This window comes from Aedes albopictus, chromosome 2 (genome assembly GCF_035046485.1).
Source record: "Aedes albopictus strain Foshan chromosome 2, AalbF5, whole genome shotgun sequence".
Taxonomy (NCBI): domain Eukaryota; kingdom Metazoa; phylum Arthropoda; class Insecta; order Diptera; family Culicidae; genus Aedes; species Aedes albopictus.
Genome location: NC_085137.1, coordinates 168,182,270 through 168,198,895, shown reverse-complemented (window position 1 = coordinate 168,198,895; position 16,626 = coordinate 168,182,270). Strand labels below are relative to the sequence as shown.

The 16,626-nt window shown below is 40.9% G+C and overlaps 1 protein-coding gene across 1 annotated transcript in view; it reads right to left on the bottom strand.

Annotated features, from left to right (window-relative positions):
* Positions 1–16,626, bottom strand: part of LOC115258825 (LIM/homeobox protein Lhx9-like) — a 135,174-nt gene that overhangs the window by 34,300 nt on the left and 84,248 nt on the right. The window contains exons 4-5 of the mRNA XM_029859255.2: positions 10,918–11,118; positions 7,853–8,076 (exon numbers count right to left, since the gene is read on the bottom strand). Coding sequence (XP_029715115.2) covers positions 7,853–8,076; positions 10,918–11,118 — 425 coding nt within the window. The remainder of the gene's footprint in view (positions 1–7,852; positions 8,077–10,917; positions 11,119–16,626) is intronic.

Below are 16,626 nucleotides of genomic sequence, written 5' to 3'. Positions count from 1 at the left end.
ATATGGTGTAGGATATGTTAAGCTAAAAAAGTGGATTTTGACCTATGTGGCGTTTACTTCACCTATGCGAATATGGGCAGTAATACCACCATGATAATTATCTATTGTTTTTTATATTGTATTTTTTTCTCTAAAAATATACTCAGTAATTGCTTCGGGTAATCATTAAATGAAAATTTGTTGGAATATTTTACCAAAATTGCTCTCTGCATTCATACGTCAGGAAATTCGGCTTAGATGACCTTGTTGGGATTCGTCCCTATATTTTGTTAACGGTTGTTATCGTCCTCAGGGGAATGTAATCAGTACAGTCTAAACAATATACTCCATTCTAACAATATAAAGTGATGAAAATACCTATTTTCACTGAAAAACACATTCATATGTAAAAGTAGGTACAAAAAACCCCATAGGGGGCATCCATAAAGTGTCACGCTCATAGGGTGGAAAGGAAAGTGTGACAAGCAATGTATAAGGTATACGAAAAACCCGTACGAAGGGGGGATCACGCCAAATTTTGCGTGACGTATTAAATAGATGCCCCAATATAGCCGGGATCCGTGGCGTAGTGGTCAAACATTCACTTCATAAGTGGATGGTCATGGGTTCGATCCCAGCCCCGGAACTTGCAATTTTTCGTCAGTTGCTCTTCCCCCCGAGAGCGGCTGACACTTGACCCTCTTTTGAGTATATGTTATAACGGACCCGGAAACTTGGATATCGGCAACTAATAATGGACTCCCAATCAAACTAGAAAAGAAACAAGGGCCACACATCAGCATCCTCGACAGCAGCGCAAAGGCAACCAGTTCGATATAGTAGAATTAGAATAGACTATATTTAGGCGCTGTAAAAAGTGCATCCGGCAATTGAAATCGCTCACGCAGTGCCCTAGTGGTCAAACGAGCTATAAATTAGGTTAAGTGATTGAAGAATAAAAAAATGACTTTGTTCAATCGTACCCCCCATGGAAAAGTTTTTGTATGTGACCTCACCATAAAACCGTCCATTGGACCCCAGGCGCCATTTAGAGCTCGTCTTTGATGGAACACACGCAGCGAGGTGACGAAACTGAGGCCATGAAGGTATCCCTTTTAGGGTTAAATAAAAAAAAAAACATTACATTTTTCTCGTTTTGATTAGAGTTTTTTATTTGGTGAATTCAATGCAGCTTTTATTTACTTCTGAAAAACTTTGGTGAAGTCACCGGACAGACAAACAGGTCTATCTGTGTTATTTCCAGCAACTGCTGCATTCGGTTGTCTAAGAGTGACTGATTCTTTTCTGCATTAAAAAAAATCAAAATTTTCTACGTCTGTTGTCTGTGATTTTTTTCATCAAATGCTCTGTCTGGTTGTCTAAGGTTGTCACTGGTTTGGTTCTCTGTATCTGATAATAAAAAATAATTGAAATGTCAAATATTGAAAAAAAAAAAAAATCAAAATTTTCTACGTCTGTTGTCTGTATTTTTTTAGTCAAATGCTCTGTCTGGTTGTCTAAGGTTGTCATTGGTTTAGTTCTCTGTATTTGATAATAAAAAGAATTAAAGTGTTGAATATTTAAAATAAATCAAAATTTTCAACCTCTGTTGTCTGTGTTTTTTCATCAAATGCTCTGTCTGGTTGTCTATGGTTGTCACTGGTTTGGTCCTCTGCATCTGATGGTAAAAAAGAATTGAAGTGTCAAATATTTTATTTTTTTGTGAGAATTTCACCGCGTGCTGCGTCTGATTGGCTAGTCACCGGACAGACAATCGGGGCTATTATATATATATGACTTCTTGATGATTATTTGACATTCAGCCTTATGGTTTTCGACCTAACAACATTTGGCGAAAACACGAGGACCAAATTTACCAGTTAGCACAAGGAAGTGAAACGCTCAAACGGGACCAAAGAGCGTAGGTGGACGCCCTAGCCAATGCAGACTTGAAAACCGTAACTAGCAGCTACATTCGTATTCTCTACGATGCCTCACGTCGCCTCCAGTGGGTATACAACGAATGCAACGGCGCTCGTGAAAGACACATCTGGACTGTTAGTGTCAGCCACATCACCTACATCTCGTCATGATCCGCCAAGTGTTTGGCGTATAACCCGTGTCGACACCAAAGCTCCATAATTGCAGGACAGAGGAACAGCTATCCGTATAATAAAATCGAACAGAGCAGCGGGGACCGATCGCATATCACCCGAAATTTTCAAAGTTTACTCCCTTGGTATCTGCACAACTGCTGCATCACTAAAATACACTAAAAGCTCTTTTTATGGCGACGCACCAGGGGGTGTTTATAAGAAAGGGCCAGGGTTGGAAAATGGTTTGGATTGCAGCTGAGCATACACAACAGCAAACTTAGGGGTATTAGGGGCATAATGGACACCCTAAGCAAATGAGTATGCTAGGCCTGTATAACAGACAAAAACTTAACATATTATCAGCTGGCTTACAACTTTAACTTGTTTCCTACGTATTTCAATCATTCACAGCTGGTAAAATGTCATTATTGTGAAGAAATAATGAATTGAAAACCGTGTGTTTTTTGGGGCTGGCAGCAAAGGTACGGGGTGAAATGGACACCCATCGGGGCATAATGGACACCCCTGCATATTTTATGCTGTATCTTCGAGAATATCGACCAGTTAAGTAATTTGCCAACGGAGATCAATACCACGGATATAATACTCCATCTTAGACGAGTTTACATAACTTCAAAGTTAATTAAATAAATTTAGGCTAAAATTATCGGATTGAATTTTTTTAAACTCTCTAAAACGCCTAACAGTATGCAACGCGCGAACATCCATTCAAAATTGCCAGAGTTCATTTCGCCCCGAATAGACTACAACATTGAAATTGCTATTTTCAGTGTGTTCTGATCAAAAATATAATACTTCATCCATTGTTAAATCTACGTATACATGTAGATAAGCTAACAATTCACTTGTTTGTATGGTGGACACACTATATCTCTCGTGATACCTTATTTGCTGCTGCTTCGAAATTATAAGAAATCCGCCATATGAAAATCATACTTCAATTTCAATGATATTTTGGTTATTTTAAAAGAATATAAATGGTACTTTTGAAAAATAGAACAATGGCATGTTCCTTTACACTTATGCATTGAAAGTTTTACATAAAAGTCAACGGTTTCGGCAAAAACAGGGGTGTCCATTTCGCCCCGGGTGTCCATTATGCCCCTAATCCCCCTACTCGTGCATAAAAGAGGTCCGAGAACAGTCACGCTACTTTACTCGATAGTGAACGAAGCCAGCACGCACTCGCTTGTGATTCACAAAGCAGGTCTGAGCCTTTTGCAGTTTGTTGAAAAATACATCTTCTCGGCTGGAAGCTCTGCCTCCACCAGCTATTCATGAATAAAAACTCGCCAGTGGTTTTGTCTATTTTTTTTGGCTTCGTGCCCGCAAAGTAGACGGGCGCGAGTAAGCCTTGTGTTGGGTTTTCACTAGCGAGTTGCTTCACGATGAGAATATTTCCAATGCTGATGGAATCCGGGATGGCGGCGGACCTACAGATTACGGGGCCAGCTGAGTCTCTTTGGCTCGGGTGGTCAAGCAATATCTCACGTGAAGAGAACGGATCACAGCGAGTAGCAGTAAACATATCCGACACCGGAATGAAGAACCAGTTCCAGCTCGACAATGTGCGCACAGTTCAATATCTTCAGCTACAAGGACAGACGTTCCAGTACGAAGAATTGCAGAAGATCTACCCCGATTCTGAAAGGTGATATCAAGATCCTCATGAGCGACTTCTACGCGTAGGTTAGTTCCGACAACTCGGACTATGAGCACGTCATAAGACGCCATGGTCCTGGAGAAACGAGCGAAAACGGAGAGCTGTTTGCAGAGTTTTGTGGCAACAATGACATGATAATTGGGGGATCGCTCTTTCCTCATCGACTAGTGCACAAAGTGACATGGGTTTCCCGTGATGGCGCACGGAAAATCAAATCGACCACATCTGCATCAGTCGACAATGGAGACGGAGCTTTCTTGATGTGCGGAACAAACGTAGCGCCGACATTGCGTCCAACTATCATCTCCTAATCGGCGATATCCGACTGCGCATTGCCAGGATCCAGCGATAGGAGAAGAAAATCAACACACGTCGACTGGAAGACGCTGCGGTGAAAAGGTGCTGCGTCGAGGAGCTAGAGAACTGTGCTGCGAATATTCTAGAAGGTGGAAGCGTAGAAGATCAATGGAGCGCCATCAAGAACGCCTTCATCGCCACCGGCGAGGTGAGCTACGCACCCGAAGAAAGCAGTGGATCACAGATGATACCTGGAGGAAGATAGAGGAGCGAAGGAACGCCAAAGCCGCGATAGAGCGAGCGAAAACACGTCAACCAGTGATCGTATAAGATGTTGAATTAGATGTTAAAGTGGAGGCGATATGCGTACATTATACATGCGCCTAAATGGAGGCATGCACGCATATGGCCTCCACTTTATCGTATTATGCAACATTTTATACGATTACTGGTTGTCTGGGGAGGAGCCAAAGCCGTAGCCCGTCAAAGCTTTTCGGCTCTCGAGAAGGAAGTGAAACGCTCATGTAGACGGGACAAAAAAGCGTGAGCGGACATCCTAGCCGACGAAGCCGCAAACACCGGCGACATCCGTCTCCTCTACGATGTCTCACGTCGCCTTAGTGGGACTAAGATAAATGCTACGATGCCCGTGAAAAACACGTCTGGATAGTCACTGACCGACTCGGCTGACCAGTTGAAACGCTGGTTCGAGCACTTCGAAAACATTTTTCGAGTGTCGGCCACGCCATCAACACCTCAGCATGATCCGTCAAGGGTTCGCGCATTACCCGTGTCAACGCCGAAGCTCCATCAGTGCAGGAGATAGAAACAGCCATCCGTAGCATGAAATCGAATAGGGCCTCAGGGGTCGATCGCATATCAGCTGAGATGTTCAAAGCTGACCCCGTAGTATCCGCACAATACTACTCAATTATTCTGCAACATATGGGAAACCGCGACATTTCCGGCCGATTGGATGCAAGGAGTCTTAGTAAAGGTACCCAAAAAGGATGACCTGATAGTGTGCGATAATTAGAGAGGCATCATGTTAATACACGTTCTCAAAGTCCTCTGCAAAGTGATCCTTAACCGGATACAGGAGTAGATTGACGCATCTCTCCGACCGCAGCAAGCAGGACTGCGTGCCGGACGATCCTGTGTGGACCATATTGTCATGCTCCGAATCATTCTGGAGTAAATCAATGAACTCCAAGAGTCTCTCTACCTGGTGTTCATTGATTACGAAAAAGCTTTCGACCGTCTTAATCACGGAAACATGTGGGAAGCCCTCGGGCGCAAGGGTCTTCCTGAGAAAATCATCGGCCTCATTGAAGCACAGTACAGGGCATTTTCGTGCAGAGTACTTCACAACGGTGTGGGCTGACCAGATTTGTCCCGTTTAAATACGGGACACATTTCGGAAACTTAATAAAAAGAAAATCAATGTCCAAAAACTAAACTGCTTGTTGTCAATAAAGCTATTTCAGCTAGAATAGTTGAATCAAAAACGTTAACTATGATCCAGTGACGAGTGTTTGAAAATTTTGTTGTCCCGTTAAACACGGGACGGATGGTCAGCCTACAGCAGTGTTTTGTTCGATCCCATCCGGGTCGTTGCTGGAGTGAGACAAGGATGTATACTATCACCGCTACTGTTCCTCATCGTAATCGACGAGATCCTGGTTGGTGCGATTGACCGTGAATCAAATCGTGGATTGCTGTGGCAACTCTTTACCATGGAGCACCTAAATGACTTCGAACTGGCTGATGACGTTGCTCTCCTAGCTCAACAGCGCTTTGATATGCAGATGATCTTGCCAATTGCTCCTCAGCGGCAGGTCTTACCATCAACGTCAACAAGACCAAATTGTTTGGAAGGAAACACGGTCAACCTTTCCAACTTTACGGTTGCTGGGCAATCAGTGGAGAATGTTGAAAGCTTCCAATATCTTGGTTGCCAACTGGCGGCCGATGGCGGCACCAAGATCGACATAGGTGCACGGATCAAGAAGATGAGGGCTGCTTTTGCGAGTTTAAGAAATGTATGGAAAAACAACCAGATTAGTCGACGCACCAAAATCCGAAATTTTAACCTCGAACGTGAAATCTGTGCTGCTATACGCCAGTGAAACCTGGTGTGTATCAGTGGAGAACACTCAACGGCTGTAGGTTTTCATCAATTGATGCCTGCGGTATCCAACGTGGAGCTCCATCGTCGATGTCATCAAAAGCTGATAGTGACAGAAATTAGGGAGCGAAAGTGGAGGTGGGTCGGCCACACTCTTCACAAGTGCGGGAACGAAATCTTCAAACAAGCCTTAGATTGGAACCCAGCAGGACATCGCAGCAGAGGCAGACCCAGAGGATTATGGTGGAGCTGTCTCAATAAGTAAATAAAGAAAGTCGACAGAAATATGAACTGGCCACAGGTCAAGGCGGCGACGGCTGGCATTCGCCCAGGATGGAGATCCTTCCATCCGTCCCTCTGCACAACCGTGGGTGCTCAGGACTGAAAGTATATAAGTAGAGAGACCTGGCCCACCAGTTTTCCCGTTCTTACAGATATGCCAATAGAGAACAGTTTAGGTAACCCTTTGGAGCTGGATATTTTCGCCACTGCTGCCGCAACCTCGCTGGCCTGGAACGCGTTTACTATGCTCGGTTTTAACGCCGGAGTCAATACGACCTCTCCGGCTCCAAAGGGTTAAGAAACATGCTGAATTATTCATGGGGCGTAAAAGAACCTTATATTTAATTGTGGCGGCAGCAAATTTGAATATTGTCAGAAAAATGATAATATTTGAATTTGCAAGAAAAGTCTTATTTGAGAAAATGTGAATTTATGAATCTACGATTACCCGATTCATAAACCAGGTGATTACGGTCATCCATTCATAACACGTTTGACCGACAAACAGCAGCTTTCCCGTATTTTCACTTGAAAAACTCTCACTCATGCAGGGATACACACTTGCCCGCGGCTCCCAGTTGATTATATATTTTCTCTCGCTGAGTGGGTTTCAAGCCCTTGCTGCGTGCTTCACGGTAAGTGTAACGTCACGTACATAAAAAATGAACTGCTTGCAAAATGGTGCGACGGTACGTGACACCCTGACGCCATCGAAGTCATTAAGATGCTCTGTTGATGCGCTGCTAAGTGGGGATCGATTTTCATGAGAATTTTTAAATTGGCCTATTCTCACCCTGTGTAGGGCAGTGTTGATTGTACTTATTGGGACCTATAGTTTTGATGATTCATCGCAATTGCTTTTAGCGCTCTAAACAACAATTTTACATAAATACGATTTCTACGTGGTCCCAATCAGGGATAGGAACACTCACTTGCGAAGAGTTACACTCACTTGCTGTTTTCTCAGCTCAGAAGCGTGCTATCAAGAAACTATGTATGGACGACTTTTGCCTTTTGGTTTTGTCTAAAAGTTTGCCGAACAAAGTATGGGTCGCACACGCATATCGAAGGCGTGAGGGAGCAGCGAAGGCAACTCTCCACGAGGTGAATGTAAATTACACTGACCTCGTGGAGAGTCGCTTTCGCAGCTCTGTCACGACTTAGGTATGGGTTTGCGACCCGTACTTTATTCGACAAACTTTTAGACAAAACCACTAGCCAAAAGTCGTCCATACATCGTTTCTTGATAACACGCTTCTGAATTGAGAAAACAGCAAGTGAGTGTAACTCTTCGCAAGTGAGTGTTCTCATCCCTGGTCCCAACTAGGGGGATCACTATATTACTACGCTCCGTTCCAGAACACATCTTCCAAAGCTTAAACTCACCTAACCGCAGTGGCGTACCGGCATCCATTGGTTCATGCGTCGGAGGTGGTTGATTTTGTTGTTGCTGCTGCTGCATCTGGGGATCTAGCAGCTGCGGCGTTGGCTTTCGCTTCCGAGGTCGTCCCTTCTGTGATGGCTGCTGGGGCTGCTGCTGTTGCTGTTGGTGCGGTTGCAGGGGCTGATGTCCACCGGGATAAAACTGTGGTGAAATTGTTTCTGGTTCACTGGTTGGTGTAGTTAGGCGGAGAAATGGTGGTACAATATGTGTTTGGGTTAGCAAGATTCGAAGATTGATAACGAGAACAGAAACTTGGGAACAACAACGGGGGAGAACAATTTCGAGGAAAACTGTCTGGGATCGATTATTTTGGGCACACGGTGTGTCTGGTAGAACAAAATTAATTTAAAAAAATCGGTATCGCTAAAACACCCACCAAACGAAAGCTGAAGGTCCCCTCTTTCATTAGAGACTAAAATGAGAAAGTTCTATCGGCGGGTCTGGAACAATTTTTTTTTTTCAAATAATACTGTCTTTGAGACTTGTATTTTTTCTCTATTGAACCTTGAGTGTAGCCAAATGGGCTTGTATGTGGTCGCCCATTAGAAACGTATCCTTTTTAAAGAGTAAACAGGTCAAATCAAAAATTAAAAACTTCCCTTACAGAATTTTGCTTAGACATAAAGTGCAAAAAAAATATTTAAGGCAGTTGAAATAGAATTTCAGCAGTATTTGGGCATATGTACAAATAAACTTCGCCTTTTATACATGTGGAAGTAGTTATTGCGGCTACAATTCTCTTCATTTCGGAAAACTTAAAGTTTTTCAATGATGCAATTTAAATCGTTCAAAAGCATGAATAAAACGATCTAGAACTCCACACAAATTTTATCAACGTGAAGGTCTGTCTTATATAACCGTGACTCGGATAGAACTATCACATACCGGTAATTGTTCAATTTGTGCACCTTTATGGTACCTAAGGATTAAACATTTTTAGTTAATTTAGACTATTGCAGTTAGGTATAGCTCCTTACTTTTAAAGAAACAACTACGAAAAGCCCCCCCCCCCCCTAAGTGACGAGGAAAATCAAACCAAGGAGTACGTATTGTGTTTGAAGAAGTTCACAATTATCATCAAAAGCAGTTAATATTCAGTTTTAGATTTGTTTAGTAAACTTGTCTAATAACGGGTAATTAGACATAACAATTATTAGTAACCGTATATCTTTGTAAACAGGTAGCCTTACTCAACTGACAAAAACAACTTGTTCTTGTTTCTACATGCAGGTTGTTAATATTGTAACAACTTTTTCTGAAAGATATCAGAGATACCCTGCCCATATTCGCATAGTCGACGTAAGCGCCACTGTAGTTTTCAACACACATTTGCAATTCTGACAATGAACAATACGAAATTCAAGATTTTTTTCCACGTTATCATCTAACTAACGGTTGAATCTTGCTCTCTACTTAATAAAACTGGTCAGAAAGATGAACATGCGTTAGATATTAGCTTATATATGCTGACTTTGGCAATGGTGGTTACGTCGAATATGCGAACATGGGCAGAGCAGTTAGTACTACCCCACAAAAAAAGTTCGGACTTGCTCATTTAAATTTATCTCTTTCAATGGTGAGAATATACCCATTAGATTTACTCTCTATGAGTTTACATATTATTTGAAACCTTCTACATGGAGTAGCGGTACTTGTTTGTGAAATATGTAGTGCTCCAAAAAATACAACTTCTCATAAAGGGCAAATATGGCAGATCTAGGGCTACTACCGATCACGCAGAAAGAAATTCCTCGTTGCAGTTGTGTTCTAGATGCTACAGGGGGAAGATCAAAGGCAAGCAACTTGTTTGCACTAAAGCTGAAGTATATTGAAAGTTGCTGAACATCATTCAGACTTCTCATAAAGTTGCTGCAGTTGCTGAATATTTGCGGGCAAAACCCAGAGATCAGATGAAGCTCTCAAATATTCATGAACTGCCATCCAGATGGAACCGGCGTCAACGAGTGACCAGAACAGTCAACCGATTTTGTTCACCGATGATTTGTTTTTGATAACGAAAAGGGCCCATAAAGCCACAGCTGCAAAGGCGTGGGTATCCAGCATAACCATGCTGAGGATGACGGGTTCGATTCCCGGTCAGTCCAGGACCTTTTCGTGAAGGAAATTTACTCAACTTAAATGAGCATGCAGTATTTTCGTGCAAGTCACACGCATGCACATGCAAAATAGTAATTGGCAAAATAAGCTTTTAGTGAAAGTGCTTGTAGGAGATAAAATAAGAAAAGTTGAAACAAATCGAACAATTTAATTTATTCTTATATTATCTCCTACAGTGTTCATAGAACAAGCTAAGAAGCAGGCTTTGTCCCTGTAGGGACGTTACGCCAAGAAGAAGAATAAGAAGAATACGTAAGTAAACATGTGTCTAGGGTACCAGACGTGCATTGAAGTTAAGAAGCTGTTTGAGGAGAATATATGACGAAGTCGCACCCCGAAATTTCAAGAGCATAAATCTGAAGAACCAAATGACGGTATGTGCTGTAAAGTTGGGCGATTGGTGACCTGCTGGTACCAGTCAAATACGAGACCCTAAAGACGTATACACATCTGTCATAGGATGCAAACACATTATTGGAATTCAAAGGAACGGCATATAACTCGATTTTATACTCACTGTTCTAGTACTTTCACCACACTGTCTCTAAAAAAACACAAAACTATCGTTTGCTGGATTTCCCATTCACATGGGACTCTTATTCTTTTATGGGTAGAATAATAAATATAATATAAAAAATATATCGTCGGAAAGTGATGCTTGCAATGGAAAAACAGTGTTTTGCAATAGATGTGTTCTTCAAAAAAATGAAAAAAATATCATAACTTTTCAAAAAAAAATGTTCTAGACCCGCCGATAAAACTTTCTCATTTAAGTCTCAAATGAAAGGGGGGACCCTTAGCTTTCATTTGGTGGGTGTCTTAGCGATACCGATTTTTTTTAGTTAATGTTGTCCACCAGACACACCGTGGGCAACGAACGACGGCTTACCTGAGCACATCGGTGTCGTAGTGTTCTCCGCAGAAGATGCGACCGTCCCGGATTCCGGCGGTGTCACCTCCTCGCAGGAGCTGACCGCATATCGCACAGGAGAAGCAGTTCACGTGGAATATCAGATCCTTTGCTCGCATCACCAGCTCGGATGCACTGATTCCAGACCCGCAGCGGGCACACCGTCGGGAGGAAAAATGGCTGAAATGAGATAAGGGAAATTTGAATTTTAGACATTTACAGGGGAATGCCAGACTATACAAATGCTGGATATATGTTTATGAAAACTAAAAAGTAGGTATAATGCCAGTAAGAACATTGGACAATGAGATATGAATAGAATAGTTCCACGCTCCGAAAGAGAACTTTTTCTTAAAGGTCTTTTCTTTCCCATTTTCAACAAACCTTAATAACTCACTTTAATGTCAAGCAAGGAGCACGTCATTGAATTCAAACAGATTCCATCAACCCCAGGAAAACCCTCCGAAGTCGTTAGTGAAGATGTAAAACCCCCCAGACCAGCAGACAATTAATACCGGCATTCGGTTTTCCCAGAATCGAACAAATCCCTTCGATGCCAAAACAACAACCATTCGCCTTCGTCTTCGCGTTTCCTTTGTGTACCGTTAGATCCCATCTCGTCGACCCTCGGTGGACGGACCTTCATCACAGTTCCAGTTGACAACCTCCCACCCATCCATCCATCAGCTGATGCATATATTCATGCCAAGGATACATCATGAAGCGTTCGCCCCATGTCGGTGACTATTCCTCAAGAGTCAAGAATGAGGACCTCGGACGGGGATCAGGCAGGGGAGTCACAGCTTTTTGCAAACAATGAAATCATGCATGCAACAGCCGCAGACATGATATGAAACGACGACGAACGACGACAACGACGACGACGATGCACAGTGGCTGATTTCGTCATTTTAGCGCGCTTAATTAATAACTTTTTAACTATGACGTTTAGCGTCATGGTGTCTTCTAGAAAGTTTTTCGCTATAATAAGGAGCTTCTTTTGAACTATTGTAAAAAATGATCAATCCCCCTAAAAGTGAGATAGAAAAGTTATTTTTTGCATTTTTCAAGATACAAGGTTGGTGTCTTCACAAAAGTTGTAGAAAATGTTATTTGTAGCAACTTTTCCAAAGACGTCAAGTTTGTAACTCCGTTACTTGTCAAGATACGTTACGATTTTCATCATCAGCCCTTTTAAAAGGGTTTTTGCGCAATAACTTTCGAAGGATTGATTCTACATTTTTCTGATGTTCTACAAAGTTATAGATAATGGTAAAACACATAACTTCGCCGAACACGACATCCCGCTAATTTTAAAAATAAAATAGTTATAACGGTTTTTGTAGTTTTTTGGGCCATATTTCAAGCATATATAACCTAGCTATAGGCAATTATATGCAAATTTCCTTTTAAGCATGTGAATATATAAGTAATTGCCTCTCTGAGAAAGACAAAACCATCAAACTGTAAGAAACTGTAAGATGGTTTTTGTACAGAAACTTTCAACCATCAATGTTACTTTTATATGGGATTTATTCATATCTTCACCATATTTTTTTGAGAGTTCATTACAGCTTGCATTTTTATTGTTATTGTAAGTGTGTGAATATATAGAAAGGATTGTGGTGCATTCTGCAACATTCATGAAGTACGTTACATGAAAACTTACCATCTACTTCTATTTTCTGATTAACTGACAGTGCTGCACGTAGTCCACGAAAAGAACGCATAAAGTGTTACTTTTTTTGTCAGATCACGATTAAACAGTAAACTGTAAACTGTAAAGTACAATAAGATTTATAATTAGCTATAACTATTGTAGACATGTACTAGAGGGAGCGTTCACAAAATATGTCACGCGCAAGTTTAGAATTTGAGAAAAAATGGCATTTCATTCGCTCTTTTCGTGGACTACATGCAGCACTGTGACTTAGTTAGAAAATATGAATAGATGGTAAGTTTTCGTGTAACGTACTTCATGAATGCTCCAGAATGCACCACAATCCATTCTGTATATTCACACACACGTACAATAACAATAAAAATGCAAGCTGCAATGAACTGTCAAATAAATCTGTTGAAGATATGAATAAATCCCATTTAAAAGTAACATTGATGGTTGAAAGTTTCTGTACAAAAACCATCTTACAGTTTCTTACAGTTTGATGGTTTTGGCTTTCTCAGAGAGGCAATTACTTATATATTCACATGCTTAAAAGGAAATTTGCTTATAATTGCCTATAGCTAGGTTATATATGCTTGAAATATGGCCCAAAAAACTATAAAAACCGTTATAACTATTTTGTTTTTGAAATAAGAAGAATGTCATGTTCAGCGAAGTTATGTGTTTTACCATTATCTATAACTTTGTAGAACATCAGAAAAATGTAGAATCAATCCTTCGAAAGTTATTGCGCAAAAACCCTTTTCAAGGGGCTGATGATAAAAAACGTAACGTATCTTGACAAGTAACGGAGTTACAAACTTGGCGTTTTTGACAAAGTTGCTCCAAATAACATTATCTACCATTATCTTTTGTGAAGACACCAACCTTGTATCTTGAAAAATGCAAAAAATAAATTTTCTATCTCACTTTTAGGGGGATTGATCATTTTTTACAATAGTTCAAAAGAAGCTCCTTATTATAGCGAAAAACTTTCTCGAAGACACCATGACGGTAAACGTCATATTAAAAAAGTTATTAATTAAGCGCGCTAAAATGACGAAATCAGCCACTGTGCGATGATGGGATGATTCCATTTCTGGAAACTCACAAAGCTCACGTCCGAACTGCTTCCATCTTCGTTGCTACTTGCAACTTGACAACGTTGAGGTCTGGCGGTGGGTCTACCCCAAAGTGTGGGATGGGAAGCTGTGATTCACCATAAAATGGACGCGGGCACATCACATACCTACCTACGTACGCTGCATCAGAGCAAAGAAGTTTTACAAACAATGCCACTAGATGTGTAGTTGGGACTGGGGGTGGCACAGTAGAGATATGTTTTCCGTCCGGATCGGATTTGGATTTGGGTCCACCTCATAAACAACCTTTGGGTTGGAGGATGCAGCCGCTGGCTCAGGCCAGCGTGGGTATCGTGAAGAAAGGACAAGTGGGGTGAGTGGGGCGATGAACAGGAATAAAAATGAAGGCAAAAACATATACAATTCTATTGAAAAGATGCTATTGTTAGTCGAGTAGCAGTGTTGCCAATTCTGGTAAATCAATATGTTTGATTCAAGAATGTGATGTGGTTGAAGTCTAACATCTGATTTGTAGCATGTTTTGGGTAAACGATTAGTATAAGCAGGACCACGAGAATGATTGACCGGTCCAGTTGTCACTCCGTTATTTCAGAAGCAGATGTGCTTACAAAAGGAACCAACAGATGCTACTTGGGGTGATTTGTATCCTCAATATGTAAGTAATGATGTTCCCAATATTTTCTTTAACAACACCGATGTTCGTAGTTACGTCTGAATTCAGATAATTCACGAATAGGAAGAACAACGTCTTACTCGCTTTAATGAAACCTCTGTGCTCCTACGAGTAAGCACTAAGAGTTTGGACATGGGTTAGGCATTGTTTTTGGAAGTCGCGTTGGAAAACGATGTAATGTCTCAGATGGTGTATAGTATTGATTTCCAAAATTACGTCATTCTATTGGAAAAACAAATCATGAATATCTACGGTAAACAACGTTTCCAAATTCTGGATTGGGCGTTTAAGCTGACTTTCGTTATGGCGGAATGCTCGTCCGCATCCGCGTCCCATATCCGCTCAGCGTTCTATTTATAGGACAGAATTTGAGTGAATATCTTGAGAATTACACAATATTTCACTATACTGCCTTCGGGGAAAATGTTCACTAAATCTGCAATCACCGGGGCTTAAGAGCAAAGCCCTACTGCTGAATAGAATCCTGCAGATGGGCAATGAATTGCCATTCGTAGCTGGCTTTATTGAAATGTCTTCAAACCCACCCTATCCAGCATTCCGGCAGAATTGCAACATGTAAGGTTAGTTGTTCAGGAAATCGCTTACTTGCCTCCAAGTGTGCTAGATGGCATATCAGGATACGGTCTGTACCAGTACTTTCTGTCGCTGCTACCAGAACCATCTATAGTGACAAAAACTCAAAGGAACTGGAAAGCGGTGTTTAAAACAGTTCACTCGAAACTACTAACAGCGGAACTAAAATCAACGTGGTATCTGATCATCCATGAGAGGATACCGCATAATGCTCTTCTACATAGTCAGCACCCTGAAAACAGTCCATTATGCAATTAATGTCCAACGGAAGAAGAAACTGTCACACATCGGGTGTTTAAATGTGATGGCAGCAGACAAATTTGGATGTACCAGAAACGACTTTTCATCTGATAGAACCTAGCCTAAGAAGAACAGAACCAGAACAATTCATGTTTCCAGATTTTCCAAGAATTTCTCGAGCTTCAAAAATAGAATTGTAAAAACGTTAGGAGCTATGTTTCACTATGTTACCCATGATGTTACCATTACCCCACAAGTAAATCAAACAATTGAAGAATATCAGATTTTTGTAGATAATATCAAAGATTTTAAAGAACTCTATACACGGAAAAAAATCCATTCCCAAGACCATGAATATGACTCATAGTTTCCCGATATTTTTATGATTTTATGTTATAAATATACACCATGATTAAATTTTATGATTTTATGAATGATTTCACCATAACGCTATGCACCCGTTATTGTTTTGGCTTTCGACGACCAAAAATGGAAAATATAATCATGAAGCTATGATTAAATTAGCTGGGATCATGAGTAGCATTCATGAAGCCAAGAATAATTTTCATAAACCTGGAAGCAGATCCTGATGCTTTACCACCACATTCATAAAACTATGGTTGGGTGAGGTAGAACCATGCATAGAATTCATGGAATCAAAAAATACTTTTATGATTCCGTCGTCGTCGGACCTCAATGTTTCTCAGTCAAATTCATAAAATCATGGTTGAGGGAGATGGAACCATGCATAGAATTCATGGAATTAAGAATTACTTTTATGATTCCGTCGTCGTCGGACCTCAATGTTTCTCAGTCAAATTCATAAAATCATGGTTGAGGGAGATGGAACCATGCATAGAATTCATGGAATTAAGAATTACTTTTATGATTCCGTCGTCGTCGGACCTCAATGTTTCTCAGTCAAATTCATAAAATCATGGTTGAGGGAGATGGAACCATGCATAGAATTCATGGAATTGAGAATTACTTTTATGATTCCGTCGTCGTCGGACCTCAATGTTTCTCAGTCAAATTCATAAAATCATGGTTGAAGGAAATGGAACCATGCATAGAATTCATGGAATTAAGAATTACTTTTATGATTCCGTCGTCGTCGATCCCAAATGCTTTTAATTAGATTAATAAAACGATGCAAGCTAAAATCATAAGAAAATAAAATACGTGATATCAGAGCCCATTTCTATGATTTTGGAACCTATCCATCATCCTTTTTTCTATGAGCAAGCAGCACTTTTTAGTTGGCCTCTTGTTAGTGAAGATATGTAATGTTCAAATATAAACGAGAACAACAATGATCGAACTCACCGGATAATCATATTTAGCTGGTTTATTATTTTTGTCTTTGGCACCTACATCCAACAGGCTAATGATGCCCTCCAAACCACATCAATTGT